The 20,529-nt window shown below is 38.7% G+C and overlaps 1 protein-coding gene across 1 annotated transcript; it reads right to left on the reverse strand.

Annotated features, from left to right (window-relative positions):
- Positions 1-7,741: 7,741 nt before the first annotated feature.
- On the reverse strand, positions 7,742-19,647 carry LOC139731299 (uncharacterized). Its single transcript, XM_071642186.1, has 5 exons — positions 19,618-19,647; positions 16,749-16,799; positions 14,610-14,753; positions 10,466-12,473; positions 7,742-9,071 (listed from the first exon to the last, which is right to left on the reverse strand). The coding sequence occupies exons 1-5, from the start codon at positions 19,633-19,635 to the stop codon at positions 8,332-8,334; spliced, it is 2,961 nt and encodes a 986-aa protein (XP_071498287.1). The 5' UTR covers positions 19,636-19,647; the 3' UTR covers positions 7,742-8,331.
- Between the last annotated feature and the right edge of the window lie 882 nt (positions 19,648-20,529).

Here is a 20,529-nt window from a genome sequence, read left to right on the forward strand (position 1 = left end):
TGTTGCGTCTGGCTAATGGCAGGAGATTATAGGCATTTAACGACAGTGTTCACAATTCAGCTTGATCTTTGTGATGTCTTTGACAAGTGATTGCAAGCCAAGTCCAAGAATGTCCTGTTGTAGGAAAACGAGCATCAGAAATTACATACCTTCCTCAGACTGCCTCTAATGTTGCAATGTAGGAATGTTTAGCTTCAAAGCTGAAGCAGTCACAGGAAGGAAAATAAGCCATTGACTGAATGCATCATTAATTATGATTTTAGTGCATATTAAAGTTATTTATTGTTTGCTTATCATTCTAACACATTTCTATTGTATGGAAAGGGACAATGACAAATTTTTGAAAAAAAAACATACTCATTGTTTAGCATGCAACACTAATTCAGACATCACTCCTTACAGGCCAAGGGGTCATTGATGAGAGAGTCAGTTTGCCAAAACCTAATTCAAGCCAATGCAAGATTGAAAGTTGATGTCAAAGTCATGATACATGTTGATGGTTCTAAGAGAGGGATTGAAAGTGCCACCAGTGAAACAGACTTGTACACAATGATGTGTAAGCTTGCTATTCTTTTAATTCTTACCCTCTCTGCGACATATGGTGTGATATTTCCACTTGCCAAGGGAATTATAAATGAAAGTAAAATCCTGTGTACATGTAGGAGGCACAAGGCACCATGTTTAGAATCAACTTCTATGCTTTTTCTCAATTTTGACCTTTACGTTAGAACATATAAAAGAAAAAAAAAAGAATCGACGGACAATGCAGCTCTCATACTTTTAGGGCAGTGTATCCGCTGATATTTTCGCATTCAGATATTTTTGTGCATGGCATTTCATCAGACATTTTCTCAAGTTAATTTTGTTCTTTGTGGTCGTCTCATTCTGAGATTGCTAAAAAACAAAAAACAAATCAAGACTCAATGTTCAGAAGAAAGTGTCACTTCTCAAACAAACCATTTTGTTAAAGCATTGTTTGAAATGAGATCAAATCTCTCAGAAACAAAAGTACTAGTATTCCAAGGATTTAAGCAGGGAGACCCGACAACAATTAGCATTCAGCTTCAGCATGTGCATGCATGCCAGCACAAGACGAGACTTGCCATGGCCAGTGTAACTTACATGCGGGGCAAATTTTTGTTTTCACTTTGGTCAATATTTTTGTGTGTTGTTATTTTCACAATCGGTGGCCTATTTGGAATTCGCCATACAAAGTTTTCAGTGTGTACAGTATGTGGTACTTTGTTTTGTACATGCACGGTCATAAAAAAAGAAGAAGCTTGAATCCAGTATTGAAGGGAAATGATTCCTTCTCATCATACTAGCTCTGTCTCTCGAGGATGACTTGTTTGTTTCATATCCGTTCTCTGAAGATTTTAATCTTCCGTCACAGCCATTACATGACGGTGTACAAAATGAGCTGATTTTGTGTTTGTTTTCTTTTCTTTTTTAAACATTCCAAATACTTGGAGCCACTTCATAGAGGTTGTTGTGGAGTCTCTTACAGCTTTAGTCAGAAACATTGAGATCAGCATAGAGAAATAAGTTTGTACACGTAGTAGTTCACTCTCAGACACAGATAAGTAGGGAAAATATATCTTGTATGCATTTTGTTTGCCTCAGGTAGCCACACTATATTTAACAGACTGGACAACATGACATGCTGTGATATTGAACTGTACCATGCTAGCTTGATGCTTTTTAGATACCATGGACTTTGAGTGAAAGATTGTAATCACCCACTGGTTACAGCACTGCCGACAAACGAAGGGAATGGTGTCTGTTATTCAATCCGTCAGCTTTTATTGTTCACTGAGCATCACATAACACTGATGAAATTGGCAAGCATTTGTCTTAAAGGGTTTATTTGCTGCAGGTATCAAGAAATCCTCAGAATAGACATGCCAGTTAAGAATCTGCTGATCCCTACATTCCTTGAGGTTTGGATGCACATGTTCACAAATACAGGAGAACCGGGATTGGCGATTTTACCTTGTTATAACCTGTACCTCCTCGTGACCGTACTAAAAAGACCAGCTAATAAGAGTACAGTTGACTCCCGTTATAACCAAGTCCTTCGGGACTGGCGGTTTTCTTTCATTACATCGAAATTTTGTTATTACTGAACAAATAAACAATAAATAACATTGAGCTGATAATTTTGCGACCAGGGGCCTGTTGCATAAAAGGTACTATTATGGTAACTTTGCCATCCGATGGTAACTACCATGGCAACAAACAGCCAATCAAAATCAAGAATTCCGTGAAAGTTACCATTGGATGGCAAAGTAACCATAATATAACTTTTATGCAACGGGCCCCTGGATTTTTATTTCGTTGTAACCGGAATTTCATTATAACCATGTTCGTTGTAACGGGAGTGCACTGTATCGGTAATGGAAAATCGGGACTGCCAAATTCACCTCACTAGAAGCAGTACCTTGTCGTAAGTGAGCTCATTACGTGTTTAATGGGGGTTTCCCTGTATGATCCTTACCGTTCACGCATACTGTATTTGTATTTAAAAAGACACAACTGGACATTATCATGCATTAATGAGCACCGCTATTATAACTTCGCTCTGAAATATTTTTTTTTTAAATATATTTGACTGGATAGTGAGGAAGTTACCTAAACCTTCCGTCACTTTCATTACCCAAAAACAACGCAGGAAGAGCAGAATGAGGATTTTAGTTGCTTTGCAAGATCTGTAGGCAGGGAGACATAAATTGTGTAGTGGGTGTTCTGAAAATGCTTTTCTTTTATAGTCATATCGTGGTGGCTTAAACCACTGTATGTTGTGAAATTTTGTTGACGTACTGATGAAACAGTAAATTGTTCATCTTTCTGTTCTCTTTCACGTCGTTACTTTGTCATGTACGAGTAGGATATTTTGTGCTGCTCCGAGGGTCATTTCCAAAAGCTTTTTTTTTTTTGTGCTTGGTCTGTTCCATTTTACACTGTATCCTGATCGGTAGCTTTTGGAGTGTCTTAAAACAATCACAAGATACTTAACTCGAAGAGCAACTGTTTGATGTTGTCATGTCAATGAATTGTTTACTATTGATGAAATATATGGAGATAGTCGTATACAAATATGAATCATTGTATGTTCAGTTTCTTTATTGCTGCCATGCATAAGACATGGAGGAGATGATATGTTTGTGAGGAAGTAGTTGATAATATTACTAATTCATTAATTTGTACACTATATATGATTCAATAAGAAGAAATGCATGTGACGTAATATTTGTCTGAAAATAACATCACTTCATTTTTTTAAGGATGTAATAAAATTGAAAAAGAAGAGCAACAGGATAAAAGCAACAGGACAAGTCCTTATCAAATGCCTGAAGGGTGTAAGGTTTGATGATGCAGAGATCCCATAAATCATCTTGTAAGCAAGAGTGTCATGCAGAAAGGTGTAGAGGTGTCTTGTTACAAGGCTACAGAACTACTGGGCAAGCGAACATACACATGAACAAATGAAGAGAGAGAATTCACTTTCCAACGGTACTCTGTACCACAAATCAAATTATATGTACATTTATTTGTGTAATCATGAATAGAACACTCTGATAACCTTACAAAAATATCCACATGGCGTGATCCATCCCTGATACACATCAATAATTCAAACAACAAACTTGCATTCACACATCCTCACCAGCTCATATTCAGACTGGAGAAACACTGTACACCTGTGAAATGGAAACATGACAACATGGCAATAGAAATCTTTACATGTTATACAATACATGTTCCTTTCATCGTGTATCATTTTACAATAAAAAAAAATATGCCATATGTCGTACCACAAAAGATTTAAATAACATACAGACAATAATATCTGGCATATATCATACCAACGAAGATTCGACAACATACAGAATGAATATCACAAAAATACTACCAAGTGACAGTCATAAAGTGTAATTTTTTGCACGCACTGTGACGTGTGTCAACAAAAAAAAAATCTGAGTCACACTTCTAGTGAAGTTCTAATGAATCAATGTATGTGCAAGAAAAACCTTTGACAATTCGAAGGCATTAATGACACGCATATGACAACAGACAAAGGTTGGTCCTCGCACCCTGCACTTCATGTCACGACAATTTTCTTTCACAAAAAAAGTGAATTACTGTACAAAAGAATTTGAATTAGAACAACAAAAATCAGTACGAGTGTCACAATTTTCTTTCCTTTTACATTCTAAGTATTCATATCAAGGAGGGGAGAGGGGGAATAGGATAAGAAAAGCAAGGTTGGTTTGAAATGGATTAAACAAAAAACATTTTCGTTTTCTTAAAAACTGAGTGAAATACCCACGTACAGCTGTACTCTGTTTGTTCATAGCACTGAAGCTCAGTTCCACTTTGAGCAGCCATACATTAACACCTACACAGCATCAAGAGGGACAATGGATGAGTTACAGTCATTTCACTCAAGATAGAATGTCACAACTGCCATGATTGAAAAGATATGCTTTGCCACATTTGTATCTCCCCACCCATAAAAAAGAATAAATTAATAAAGAATAAAAAATAAAGAAAGAAAACAAAAAACAGGAGGAACTGTTTGTTCAAAACCTGTGCTAACTTGCTCTGCAATATACTGTATGTACACCATATTTTGCTAGTTTTTTTTATTAGCAAATTTTGCGAGTCAGGAGGTGTTTTTTGATTTAAAAACACGCAAAAAATATTAATTCTGATCCCGACACAAATATGACACGGAAGCAAACACTTTCCCTTCATTTCTGTACTGTCTCCTTGATTGTAAATTTAAATACTCGCAAGATTGTCGGGAAGTTCCATTTCATGAAAACTTAGGGTCGCTAATATACTGTATACAATACAACATCACTCACTGTTGCTGGTTTTCTTTTCCAAAATCTTTACACAATGTACTGTATACGCCAAATATTTTGCAAGGTTTTTATTTTCGCGAATTTCACGAGTTGGGTTTTTTTCGCGAAATTAAAGACATGCGAAAATATTGACTCTGATCCCGATGTAAATGTGACGTACTCTACTCCGTTCAGTACGGGACTCCACGATCGCGAATTTAACCACTCGTGATGTCGTCGGGAATTCCCGATTCGCGAAAATTTAGACTCGCGAAATATATGGCGTATACAGTATATCATTCTTACTCTAAAATTCCAATTTTTTACATGGATTACTTGGCCTCTGTTTTAAGAAATAACAAAAATTATGAAACATAATGAAATGAGTACACACAATCATCCAATTCTAGACTTGTGAAATGTACACTACTATAGGTACAGACCCAATAATGAAACTGAGCTAGGTTCACATCACAGCGTCATTAAAATATCATCATACCAATGCTATTCTCTTGCATTATGAATGTTTCCTGATGGTTCAGCTGCAGCAAACTTTGCATGAACTACAAGTGTATCCTCATTTGGGCAAGGAAATGTCTCTAATTCATGTAAGGTTTATCATCAGTGAAGTACGGCTTCAAAACCCCAGATGAGAAGTTGACTCACACATGACCAAGTAGTCTGCAAAATGCCTAGCATCAATAATATCATATTGAACTGTTGCTTTAATTGTCTCCTTTTAAATCAGCCAACACTTGACATACTCACACACAATGTACAATCAGGAATTCCAGTGTGCCACATATATATAAGAGAGGAACACTCAGCAAGGAGAACAACATAGAATTTACAAGCAAAATTATCTTCTTCTTTTTGTAATAAGTTTTCTTGAATATTTTCTTCTTCAGGATCAAAGGAAATTTCGACCTAGAGAAGTTTCCTCTTGTTTTAATTTGATATGTGAACCATATCAAAATTTGAAATATCACTGAAGATGATTAATGCCCCAAATTTCTTTTGACCTGTGTAAAAAAAACTGAAGAATAATTTCAATCTGTAAGGCTTTTTCCTGATTTGGGGGTAAAAATGCATTGTTAGCATGTCAAGGCAATTTCAAATACGTGTACATGTCCTCAAGAAAAATATGTTTTGCACAACTTTACTTTGAGTTTTTCATGTGTGCCAAATTTCTTGTGAATTGCTGAAAAACTGAAGAAGTACAAGTAATAACAAGCCTTTTTCATGTACCTCATTTTGGGGCCATGATGTGATGTTACCATGGCAACACAATTCTCCTACCATTGAAATACCAGGGTATGCGTCTCAACTTTAAGCCCCTGTTCCACTAGTATAACCATCTGGACCCCAATCTATCTCAATCTATCAGATCGGCGGACAGCGGCGGAGAACGGCAAAACCAGAGAGGGATCGGTTTAAATCAGAAACATCGTAGCAGCAGCGTTTCAAGGACGCCCGACTTACCATATTCTGATTCCTAAAAGAAACCCTTCAAACTCTGTTTGGCTGGGGTATAATAAGTACATATATTATACAGCATGTGCCACTTACATGCAACAAATCCATGTGCAATATTACTGGAATGTCATTCATGTCTCACACTTGTGTCACATTGAATATATACTAAAATGACAAAACAAATACGAATAACGATGAGTCAAAAATAACGATATATACTAAAACCTCTCTAATCTTCAGCAAAGGAATGCCACACATAATTATACTGATGTTCAAGAGGGTAAGTTTTGATATCCCCTGTGCCATTTCACCATAATCAATCCCGTTTAATTTCCTGTACACTAGTATCAGAATTCCATTTTACAAGCTTGATTATCATTATTAGTTTTTGCAGCAATGGGGCAAAGATGGCATCCAAAAGAGGCAGTTCCATAAATCCATGTGCACTTACACTGAATGTCATTGCATTACTGTGGGTAACTTAGCAAACATCAAAGTATAAGAGAGGGACTGTGGTGAAATGCAGCCTGTATTCTTTCTCATTGTTACACATGTAGATCAGTTCAGTCACTGCTTGGTCCCCTAAACAGCATTCAGTACATCTTATCAGATTTTATGTGAGTCTGTGCATTGCAACTAATATTTCTGGTGCCACTTCCAGGTTTCATTTCATTTTTTTTCTTTTTATTTCTTTTGTTTTTAACGAAAAATAAAGGGGTGCATGCGCCAGTTGTGCCCCCCTCTGGATCCGCCACTAAGTATGTGTGTGTGTGTGTGTGTGTGTGTGTGTGTGTGTGTGTGTGTGTGTGTGTGTGTGTGTTGTCTTGTTATAAGGCAGTTCACACATCTGTAATCAACCAAACCTGTAGGTTAGCAAGCCACAAAGTTGTTTCACTGTATTGCACATTGGCAAATACACTGTACATCAATTTATCTAAACACAGTTGTATACAAACATTTTCCTACCATTATGTATTCCCCTGATTTGTAGAATAGGTAGATTGCAACTTCTTAATTTAGCAGTAACTGGCTGAAAGGTAGTACAATAGCATATACTGAATATGTATTGTGAGGATTCCTATACATAAAGATGGGCCCATCTTGAAATAAGGCCATTGCAATGCATCATTCTATAAAGTGACAAGAGCTGATTAAAAAGGGATGACAGCAAAGCATTCACAGAAAAAGAGGACAATAATGTATTAGAGCTTTCAAGGTGATGATTGGGTAGTTTAACTTCACTTTCTCAGCTTTTTATTCTAATATCAAGTGACAACTTTAACCTGTTGAAGACCAGTCCCGAGTATATTCGAGCAGGTGTCGATGAAAAAGGAAAATCAGCTCGTCCTGAATGGGGTAAAATCTATTTTGCTGACCAGCCGAGTGCCTGGAGGATGCTCAGTATGCGCAAGTCTGTACTTTCATCATCCTATTAACAGCTTAAAGTAGAATTTGGTTAATAAGTCATAATTCGAAAGTGATGTGTAAATGTAAGAAGCAGATTTCTGTTCTCTTTTCTGGATTTTTCCAATCATCAGCTGTGAGTAAATTTGAAAATGAAACTGATTTTAAGAGAAACTTTAATTTATTGCCTACAATGTTGGAATGAAAATTATCCTTTTCATCTGTTTGGGTTTGGAATAAGTTCGAAATTATGGTAATCTCTGAATTAGTATCACTCATTTCATGACTCTTTATGAAATAGACAAGTTGCACAGGATTGCTTTGTTTAATGGATGTAACTGTATCTGTGCACATGCTTTGGACTGGTATGCATAAAAACAATGTAAGCTGTTTTAACACAATTCTACATCACACTGATTAGCACTTTGGATTTTTTTTTTTAATTGTCAGCAGTGGAAAAATTTGATGTTCAACCACCCTCATTACACAGGATCCCTGTGTCAAAGGTGCCTTCAAGTGTTTGTAATTCAGTATCACTGCAATCACAAAATGATTATCCTTAATATTCTGGGTTTATTTGGTACACTAGACTCTCGAGAGGCTATCTCCCACTACAAAATAATTTTTTCTCCTCCTCTATTTCCTGCTGCCTCTGAAGGATGGCTGCATTTTGCTTCATGATCTTCTTGATTTTCTCATCCAAAGCCTTGTCCCGTGACCCTCTGTGCTCAGGCTCCGGTGACCTCTCTGACCTCTCCAGGGCAACCGTTTTCCTCTTAGAAGATGACCACACATCCCTCATCCGAGTCTTGCGTTCACGCTCCTTGTCCCTCGCTGATGGCCGATCCGCATCTCTGGACTTGACGCGCCGCCGCTCCTGCTCTTCTTCCAGGCTCGGGCTGAGCCGTCCCGCCAGGGTCTCCAACTCTACGGGAGTGGACGGCCTGTCACTCAGCCGACTCAGCAACGACTTACTCAGCTGTTTGCGCTTCACCGGGGGCTCAGCAGCGGTGAATATCTCGCTTCTCGCTTCCTTCTCCATCTCACCTGCATCTCTTTCTCTCCCATCACCGTGTTTTAGCCTTGTGCGCTTTCTGGTTCTCTCATCGCCACCATCATGTATCTCAATGTGTCTCCTTTTCAAGTTGTCACCGTGGGGGCCAAGCTGGTCATGGTGCGGAAAGTCGTCGACAGGATCGATGGCGTCGAGTTCCATGGACGGTTTGGATGCGTCGACCTTCACGGGCCCAAGGCGCGACTTCACAGACCCACGCAGGCGTTCTGGGGATGTGGTAGCACCGAGTCTGTCCATCACAGAAATTTTCTTCTGCTGGGCGTCATCTAACACGACAGGGGAAAACAAGCCATTGCAGTCATTAATTCAGACATAGAACCATTATTGTTGAACAAATTCTGGTAGATTAATGAAACTCTTGCATGGAGTTGTTTTTTTAATCTCCATTGAATGACAAATTGCCCTACATCGACACACATTGTAAATAAGCACCAAATTAATCAGTGTTGTAGCCACGATAAATACCATGGCATACACACTCGGTCAGGATTTTAACCTACGACCTCCTGATCACTGGACAGGCATCTTATCCACTCGACCACCAAGCTTCCACCCAACGGCCAGTGCTGGTTTTTTAGAATCCTTATAGCATGGAGCAGGACTGTGTATATATTCAAATTAAGCTTTAAGGATTAAAATCAGCACCGGCTGTAGATTTGAATCCTGCCAAAGGATGTATTAATGAACATCGATGTAGGGAATTTGTCAATCAGTTGCGATAAATTCTGGCAAAATGTCAGAGGTGTGACAAACAGATAAGTTTATGTCAATACACATGTAGGTCAGTGACGACTGACGACTTGAAGAAACAAATTGGATGACTACTGATGATTTTTATCACAATCTAATGTACTACACAGTCATCCTGCCTGATTTTGCTCCTCTTTAGCATCAGTGGATAAGTTTTCCTGAGGATTTCTCCAAAAGTATGGCAAATTCAAAATTTTAAAAATCATCACTCCCATAAATTCTGAACTAAAGTATGTTGAAGATGATACTTTTTTCAGTATTTGCAATGTCGTTGCATTTGCATTTAATTACATTTCCTTCAGCAAATTAAAAAATATACTTGGTGAACTACGCATGTATACACAGAATATTCATATACTCAGGAAATCAATGGAAATGTACTCATAACATGAATAAAAGTTTTAAGTATCATTTGAAATATCACTTATGCTCTTTCTTACCAAACTCCAAAGAGGTCTCAAGAATAAAACTATCCAGCTACATGTATCAGTTACAAACAAGAATATTATTGTCACATGCTACTGTCTATGAAAGTAGTAAGATGAATTTTAGCACTGATTAAGTGGTAAAAAACTTATGTATTTGAACTATACTTCCCAAAACTAACACAAACAGGTATTTAACACTTTTCTTTAAATGACAGTTCACTCTGCTGGCAGTCAATCTCATCTCAGTGAAGTCTGATATACACAAGTAATCCACATACACATACAAACAGGCAAGTAGAAATGAGTGTACACCAAAAACATAATACAAATGTACATGTAGTTCCGTTTGCAATATACAAGAGAGCAAAAGTTTAACGTTGAAGACAAGTCCCGAGTATACTCGGGCAGGTGTCTATGGGAAATGCGTGTTTTAGCAAAATCAGACTGTCCTCAACGGATGAAAGATCATTGACACAGCTTACCTTCAGCAAGGGTCACTCTGCGTACCTCTGGAACAGTCTCTTCAGTGCCATCATCCGACACCATCCTGTCCTCTTCATCCCTCTTCCTCCCTATCCTCTCCTTCAAGTCTCTCCTATGCTTTGACTTCTTTTCCCTTTTCTGATCCCTGTCCCTCCGGTCAGAGTCCACAGTTTGCTCTTTTTGTGATCGATTTCTTTTATCGCGAGAGCGTTTACTATCCCTTTGCTCCTTGTGTTTATCCGTCTGAACAATGCTGCGCAAACCCTGATTGACACCTTCACTTTCAGACTCGGAACTTTCAGACACAAAATCATGTTTGGAAGGCAGCTTTCTTTCAACAGCAGGATTATCTACATCGGTTCCAGGCTTCCTCTCTGGACGATCGTTTGCAGCAGCATCTCTCGGATGTCTCCGGGGTTCACGTTCGCTAAGTCTTGGTCTATCTCGACTGGAGCTGCGCTCCTGCCGATCAAGATGTCTAGGCAGATGGGCGCGGCGTGGTCGCTCACGTTCCAAACCACGATCATCCCGACCTCTATGTGAGTCTCTGTTGGATGGCACTCTTAGTTCTCGTGTGCGGTCACCCCCATTAGGTCTCCGCCGTGGTGGGCCATCTGAATACCCCTCCTTGGGGAATTTCATGGAAGTGATGAGGCGCGACTCGGGGAGGGTTACGGTAGGTTTGGTGTCACTAGTGGAGTTGTGTTTAAAGCGAGATGTTTCACTCTCAGAGTCAGAGTCACTTTCCATGGCGTGGGAAGTCTCAACCTTTTCGTCTTCCTCAACCTGATCAGACTTGTCTGTCTCGTCCTCAGTTTCCTCACTAGATAGCGAGATATCACTTTCACTATCTGGAGCAGGTGCACTTTTCTCTATTTCCCCATTAGGCTCACTGTCTCGCTTGGTGTCTGACACTGCGTGATCTTTGCTCCTACTGCCATTGTCTACTTCTGACCTCTTGACATCTTTCGGTGTTAAGGTCCTATCTTTGATGTCCTGGCTAGCTTTCAATGTTAAGGTCCTATCTTTGATGTTTAGGCTAGCTCCAGAGGCAAATTTACGCTGCCTTGCTTCAAAAGTCTTGCTATCAACACTTGGCTTCTCCCTCTCATCTCTCTTCCGCCGGTCAGACTTATCTTTGGAACGGTACTCTGGAGACGGCAGTCTCTCTTTGCGGCCCATCTCGAGTTCTCTGCGGAGGTCATGCCTCTGTCTTTCCCTAACACGGTCTCTCCTGTACCCATCATCTCGCCTGTCCCTCATCCCATGCATGTTTCTCTCCCGCCTCCTGTCTCCATGGTAACTGTCATCACTTCTGTGATGTGATGCTTCTGATCTTTGCTTCCTATCATGTCTCCTACTGTCTGATGTCCTCTGCCTATGGCTTTCATTAGCATCACCTCGTTTATCCGTTCTTTCAGACACCTTCCGGTTTTCTTCACCAGAACTCTGTTTTACATTATCTCCTCTCTCACTTGGCACATCCCCACGATTCTCAGCAAGACTTTTGGCGCTTTTGTCATCATCTCCTCCTTCACTCTCTTCACTTGCAGAAGACTGCTTCTCACTTTCTGCTTCTGATTCAGAAGAATTATCGTTCTCATCAGCACTGTCTGAGTTTGCACTAGCCGAACGTTCACTGTCACTTGCTTCAGAATCATCCGAATTGTGCCTGGAATCGCTCTTGACGGATTCTGGAAGGAAATCGTCCAAGTCACCATCTGATTCAGAGTCTGAGCTCTCAAAGCGGCTAAACTTCGTGCTTCGCTCTTCCTTTGCAACATCACCAGTATCAGAATTATTCCCAGTACCAAGACGGGTTGTAGTGTTAACAGGTGGCTTGGGAGGTTGGGAAAAGTCTTGCAGTGGTATTGTGATCAGATTTCCATGAGTCTCAACCCGGTTTCTGGGAAGGGGTTGTGGTAATGGTGGTGGTTGGGGTTGTGGTAGAAGTTGGACTTGTGGATTAGGTTGGTGAGCTGGAGAACCGGAAACTGGAGTTGATACCTGGAACAAAATACAGGGACAGGCAGATGAACATGTAGATATCTATCTATCCATCCCCTGTCTACCACAAAGTACTGGTGCAATATTGCATGGAATTTCTAAAGCCTGCCCACAGCCACCACTCAAGGGAAGCATTACCAGAGCATACCGACTATTAAGTGCACTGGGATGTCTCCACTTCTCATGCCATCATTGTATCTGCCACAAGTAATGGCCCTTCATTTACACTTTATGTTAAAGGATATTCTGCTTCAAACATATATGTGGGTTTAGTGACTGCAGAAATTTTAGTCAAATATATCAGTGGCAGTTGAGGAAAATCAGACAATATGTTACGAAGTTACGATTTTTCACAGTTTTGGTCAAAACTATGTGCCATCATTGCTGGGATACTACAGCTGGGAAAACACACTATATCACGGTAGTTGAATGATATCAAGATTATAAAGACATCATACAGCTGTGTCTCCTTTACAAATGAAGGCAAAACAACAGAGGTATTACTTACCATATTGATTAATATCTGACACAAATAAGTGATATAAAAAAAATATAGTGCTGTAGATGTTCTTTACTACCATCTTACAATTTGGGTGACCACAAATTTGGCCACTTTGTGAGAAGCAGAAAATATTGCAGACAGAAAAGTAATTCATATACACCAATGCGCTGGACTTTGTCTGGAGTCTGTGGCTACAAATCAGATCAGAATATTGTTTATGGGAGACAAGTTTTAGGTAGCCACTGAATATGAGCTACTGAGTACAACCTCTCTGGGGTAGATTGTGGTGCGTACATGAAGCAATTGACCATTACAAATACATGGCCACATAAAAGAGTTTGACGGTACTTGCACTGTGGGAGATCTAGATAGGAATGGTTGTGGTAACCCAACGTTCACACCTACAGTCTACCAGATATTTTATTGTTGCCAATGTTATTTGACAAGATGGAGTGAACCTACAGAGTAATATCGCACTCTGCATCACACCATACTAACAACACCTTGAATGACTTACTGTAAACTTATCCAATTCAAAGAAAAGAATCAAAACGTGCCTGTATACACAGTAGCTAAAATTTCTGGGCAGACAGTGCTTTTTCACCTTCAATTTTGAGAAAATACTCCAGTATAACTGACTAAACTAATTGTGTACTAAAATCTTGATAATGATGCTGTGACTTTGTTGTATAACACTGAGAAAAATTACTGAAAGATATGTTCTTTGCAAAAAGGCAGTAAAATGTGGGTAACACATTAGAGAAATTTCTAGCACAATCAAAACAAAAGAAAATAGAAAGAATGATTGGGTATCAGAATACAAGGCGTGTCATTCAACAGGCTATCTTGGTTGTGTGATTAGATCACAATTACTGCTACTTACTGTCTAGCACGCAATATGATGTGCTAATTGTAACAAGAATACGGCCAATGATGTAAGTACAAGGTGATGGATTTTCTGTTTGGATGGGTTGAGGTCAGCATCATTACTCTTAAAAAGCCAGGATTCACTACAATACACAACAACTGAAATCACTTCACTTGATTTGCTACATACAGTATGTCCCCCCACCCCCCCCCCCCCCCCACAAAAAAAAAAAAATACAATCAGATTTGTACATTGATAACTTCCAATATGATTAAACTGTCTGAATGGTATTTCAGCATCTTAAGGTAAGTAACATCTTAGCTATCTTTCACAGAAAACCCCATTCAATTTGGTTAAGTGGTCACAGAGAAATGTGGATTGTTGTATAGCATGTCATGGGTCTTATTCTTCCAAGTCTAGCAACTGGATGCTCTTGGAACTTCATATTAATGTGTGATCACAATGGAGAGAACTTGGAGGGAAGGGATTCCTGACATGCTCTACAAAAATCCTCAAATCTCTTTGACCACTGAACCAAATCGGATGGTGTTTTCTCTAAGATGTGGGTAATAAGTTATCTAGTTTCATATCCTTGTATTTGGATTGATTCAATAGCTTTAAAGTTATCGTTGTGGAGGGTCCCGTTGTAATTTTTTGGGGAACATACAGTACAGGTAAGATGGGGTATAAAACTGTGCTGCAGAGATTCCCTTTCTTCCTTCTTTAATGTTTCTGAAACCTGTCAAGAATTTTGGACAGGACGTACATGACTCACACTGGTGGAGCCACCCTCTCGTTTACTCTTCAGGGCGGCCAGACGGAGAGCAAGCAAGTCCTCCTCCTCTTCTTCCTCATCCTCCACCTTGGGAGATGCTGTAGAGTCTGCTTTATCACCCGCACCGCTGGGTTTCTAAGATCGCATCGGCAAATTGAAAGGATGGGTTAACACATTAGACGGGTTAACACATTCAAATACTCATCAGTCATGTGGCAATGTCTTGTCAGGCTCTTTGAAATCTTCAATCCTCGCATGTATGAAAACCAAAGTTTACCATGATTGAATATGTAGTAAGAACAAATCTGACAATGGAAGATTCCATGTATAATCGCTAACTTGTTGAATGTCCAACATCTTTCCTTTCTTGGAAGGTACAACTGTACACTAACAATTATTTGCAATGTGCACAAAACAAGAAGTTAAACTTAGAATTGGATGATTGACAAGGGTCTTTGAAAGTTAGCGAATATATATCCTTATAGTCAGGTGATCCCATCACTGCAAGCCCTTGAGGCTTTTACGGGACACCTTTTTCTTTCACTTTACTTCACTTCTCCCCTCTTGTTCTTGTTCTTCTTTTTTTTAAGTCTGACCTTTTCAAAAGTCTGACTTGGTACTACAGTTTATTGCATGATGACCTATGTCATCCCTTTGTGAATTGTATTGTGAACTATGTTATATTTCGTCTTTTTTAACTGTATATACTGTAAAGGTAGAAAGAAATAAAAGAGAGTCCAATGCTCTCGGTCAATCAATCAATCAATCAAAGCCAGTTTGGGGCTGATACATATAGAAACAACATACCAACAACAAACCACAGGAAGCACTTGTACACTCAGTGCATTTTAGAATGATTGATTCTGTGTAGATCGTCCCTATCAAACACACAACATAACATGGAGAATATGTGAAGAGTTTGTTTGCAAAAACCGATAAGTCCATATTTGCCAAATGGAGATATTTGCGATTAAAGGTCAACAAAAATAAAGAGAATAATAAGACATTTTTTGCTTCTTTTGACCATAACTTCAAAAATGTACCTTTACATGTAGTGACCAATATATCATTTAAAAGGTATCATTTTGTACTTTATGACAGAGACCATACTTCAAAATCTTCAAAAATGGACTTATCGGTTTTTGCGAACAAACTCTTCATGTATACTTGACTTGCATGTACCAAATGTAAGATTACTGCATACTTTCATCAAACACAATACAAACATGATAAAATTGTCTGATAATTTGAGTGCAGCGAAGTTGTAAACACCCTGTGATCTCAAATGAACGATAATTCACTAGTTTGTGCCAAAAGACGAATATACTATCTACTTGTATGAGTTACAAAAAGAAACAAAAATAAGTACATGTGACTCGGAGTCCTTAAAAATTAGATAAGTAAAGAAGGTCATTAAGCAAGATGCTTTGTTCGACAATCAGCACAACCGAACAGACATGTATTATTTGGAATAATTTGCACAAATGCAAAGTTACTGGGAATTTCAAGTGTAAGCACACTTGGGTGGCACACTTCATGCTTTTGACACATAATGGTAGCAAAATTCTCTCAATCTTCAATTTTCCACCGTAGGGCCTTGGATGTACATCACTGCCATGCTTGTAAAAACATGCCGGATACATACAATTGTAGGAGATCCTCCTAGCACAAATCCACTGGTAAAATGAGTATACACATGTACATGCACGGCTCTCACTTTACATGAGAAACCAACATCTTGTTGGCAATAGAACTCTTGCCCCTCTGGTTTGAAAAAATGAAAATCTTTATAACAAAGTACAGCAAGTTCTACAAACAGTACAAATTGATACATTTGGGTAGTCTTGTAATGAAAATGAGTTGGCCCATCAGGACATGTGAACCACACAAATATATTCCAATATGACATTGCTCAATGATATGGACACATTTTTGGTATACACCAACAGGGTATTTTCAACTGATTAGTGATACTGGGCACTAAATCAGCATACAGTTTACACAACTGCATGAAGAATAAATGAAATAGAATAAAAATAACACACTTGTTTCTGCTGCACATTTGAATGCATATCCTAGGCATTTTATGTAATGCAGTCAGCACTACATTGATGTTTTAAAAACACTTACCGATTTCAAAGATGCCAATACAGCAGATCTCAGGGATTCCAGTTCAAGATCCTATACAATGAAACAAATGACATTAATCATGAATGAAGAAGTAATAGCACAAGCAATGGGAAAGCTGCAATTACTCACAATATATTTACAGTCAATTACTTTGCACAATTACTATGCCTTAAATGTTGTACAGTACTCTCCGCATAATCGGGTAGGCTCGGACAGGGTATTTCTTACCCGATTAAGCGGAGTACCCGATTAACAGAAGAACACGTCTCATTCACAATTGACACACACATTGTGTATGTACATGCATTGTACAATGCACAAAACACCTACACTGTATGCCAATAACACGTCTGCTTGCACGGCACATATACCTTACACTTGCTCAGTCAGGAGCAATAATTTACACTCTTTTTTATGGACAAATATGTCTTCAGAAAACTTTGTCATTTGACTTGACTCCTCGCTATTAACAGGCAGGCGTTTTCCGAAATGACCACTTCTCTTTGCGTGCATTAGTCACGTAGAACGTCAGGTTACTTTTCGAGATATGACTGGGGAAAAGTAAAATTATGGAGCCGGTGAATGGCCCAATTTTCGTTGTAAACTTCTCGTATTGTGAATGTTGTTGTGGAGCAAGGGAGGAGCGCAAGCGTGTTCAACTCGTGTCTGCCTATGCAGTTGTGAGTGCCAGCTACATGTGTAATGTTTGTTTACTTGTGGCAAGTCGGTATTGGTATAGGCCTATACATGTGTTTTCATGTTTAATCACTCCCCAAATGATCAGTCTTCTTTGCAAATTAAGCAGAGGATGCGATTAGCCGTGAAAAATTTGACATTCACGTTTTCTTAAAGTGTTGTATCTGCGATAAAATGTGGGTAGAAATTAGATAAGAAAAATTATTTACCCATTTATGCGGAGAGGTAACCCGATTATCAGGTAATTTTAATGTGCATTGGAACTGATTTTGACATTACTACCCAATTAAACGGAGTACCCGTTTATGCGATACCCAATTACGCGGAGAGTACTGTCCTATGAAGAACACAAGAACAAATAAGGTTGGTGTAGATGCTTCAGCACTTCTTCAGAGTTCTACATATAGATACGAGTATGGTAGATAGAACTTTAATACTATTATCAGAAGTCTGTCTTGAAGACAGGTTTAATTCAAATATAAATGTTGTAGTGGAAAAGGAACATACCAGAATGAAAACTGTATGACTTGATTTCATTCCAGAGATTTGGAGAAGCAAATGCGAAGGTTAATTTATATTTCAAGTAAGTTTACAGTACCACTATACCAGTACCTTTTTTGAGAAAGTATGAACTTAAATTGCTTTTGATATATGGCATTCGGGAGTGTAATTATGGGAAATTAGACATGTTAAACACTGCCTGATTAAAGGTACTTAAGACTGGCAAAGAGTTGCCATCACATCTGACAGCAGGAAGAACAAATATATTTTGGGATTTTTGCTGTTGAAATTTAGTTAATCACACAAATTTATGAAAAATGATCAGCATACACATAGAACAGTGAAAAGTAGTACTAGATATCAACTGAACCAGTCACCTAGATACTAGAGCATTTAATTGTATTCAAAATAGGTTTCTAGGCATTTTTCCTTCAATCCTAGTATCAAACCCGTTCAAGACAAGTCCTGAGAATACTCAGCAGGTGTCTGTGACTGTAGCAAACAAAATCAGTCCATTCTTAACGCAATGGATAGTACAGTACGGGATAGTACAGTATTGGTGGAGATAAGAATTGGGCTTTTAACTTTTTACGAGATACCAAGAAAACACTTATGAAATAGTAGTACAGAGCATGCCATTTGAAGAGGAATTCAAAGTTTATTTGATGAAAATCGGGTTTGGAATGACTGAAATATTCAAAAACAAAGTAAAACAAAGCGATCGTAATAAAATGTGGGTCCCACACTTTTTAGAATCGCTCTGTTTTCCATATCTCAGCCATTTCAAAACAAATTTTCATCAAATTAACGTTGAATTCCTCATGAAATTACATGCTCTTTCATATTTCATAAGAGGTTTCTCATTATCTCACCAAAAATGTTAGAAAACTGAAATTAGGTCTCAACCAAAACTGTACGATCCCTTTTTTTAACAGAACATGAATTTTAAATTCTAAAAACAATCTAACTTAAAGGTAAAGACGTTTAAGTTCAGACAACATGTAGACCAGACCACAACATGTAGACCGCAAGACCACTTGGCACTTGATTGGTAACAAAAAAAAGGGGGGAGGAACAGAATCAGACTGAGTTTTGGACCTTGAGTGCGAGTGGCTTGATCGTGTTGATTGTGAATGTGATTTGCATTTGTCAACAATGCGCAATGCCAATGGCAATGGTCAAGGCAAGAGACAACAATTGCTGGCGCTGGCAAGCAGAATAAAGACACAAATGAAAATAATGCTGAATATCACCGACTAAAATGTGGAAATAGCCTGCCTGCCACAGCTACACTACAGTCTGTATTAACGCGTAACTTGCACTATAAAATCCTACACACATTGGCTATTGCATGCAAATCCATATCGCAGGCACAGTACAGGACAGGTGTTAGTGTGGCTTTTGTGCCCTCACTGAGCCGAGATCTACGGCGTCACAACTGCACAGTTGCCGCTGCAGCACACTGCAGCAGGACTACATAGCAGCGGCAACGAGGGACAGCGGTGCCGTGTACGGCAGTTTGCTGAGCTGAAAGTAGCCTAATCTCGAATAAACGATGGAAAACAATCACAATAATAGCAGACGTAATATCTTAATGTACAACAATAACTGAATTCTAATATTTTTCACAAATCAACTGAAAATTATGAAATTTCACGGAAAATTACTTTACCTCAGTGTCGGAAGCCATGTTTACTGGGTCGCAAGGGTTTATGAGATGATTGCACTTTGCCTCAGTTTTACGTAGGCACTACGTTATAGTGCAGAGAGAATGGAGAACAGCGAAAAAAAAACCCGAGGCTTCGGGAATACTGTTGTTGTTGTTTAATTTCTTTTATTTTTGGTGGCTTTAGAAGAAAAAAAAAAGGTTGTTAGTGAAAATGATGACTCGTTTTGAGCCATGCTATGACGCTAGAGTTTCATTCAAGGTTTACGTTCATGTAGAGTGCGGAGTTTCGAAATAAAAAGGAAATTAGTTGTACTAGTATGTAGAGAGTAAATAGCCGAATATAGACCAACACCGAGTTTCTTGGGGTTGTGTATCACGTGAGGGAAGTTGAGAAAAGGTATCGAAAAACATTGGTGGGCCTACATATTTTCTTCTTTTTCTTTTTGAGACTCCGGCACATTTTGTGTGAAAGTATCTTGCGAATGTTGTATTCTACATTCATCCTCGCTATTTCTCTTACTGCAATTTGGTATGGACAAAAACATGCCAGTCGCACCTAAAAAAAAACAACAAACAAACAAACAAAACAAAGCAAATCAAAACAAAACAAAAAAGTCTTCAAAATAAGTTTGTCTGAATAATAGTTGATGCATCCCCTTAATTCTGAAAAATATCATCATGAAATGAAATTTATGACAACCCATGATACAATATTACTTTTTCAACAGGGTGCTTTCGTGTTCAAAACTATTAACAAAACCATGGCATCCTGTTTTAGAGACCTTTTCCCCTCAGTAAAGAGTTTCCATAACTACAGCACACAAGCATCGGCATGTCTATACACTGCAAGATATAGATCAATGTCATAGTACAAACATTCGTTTTACTGGACCAAAAACTGAAGAACTCACTTGC

The sequence above is a fragment of the Diadema antillarum genome, unplaced genomic scaffold, assembly GCF_040938485.1.
Source record: "Diadema antillarum isolate AM-2024a unplaced genomic scaffold, OU_Dant_1.0 seq00000368_RagTag, whole genome shotgun sequence".
In the NCBI taxonomy this organism is placed as follows: Eukaryota; Metazoa; Echinodermata; class Echinoidea; order Diadematoida; family Diadematidae; genus Diadema; species Diadema antillarum.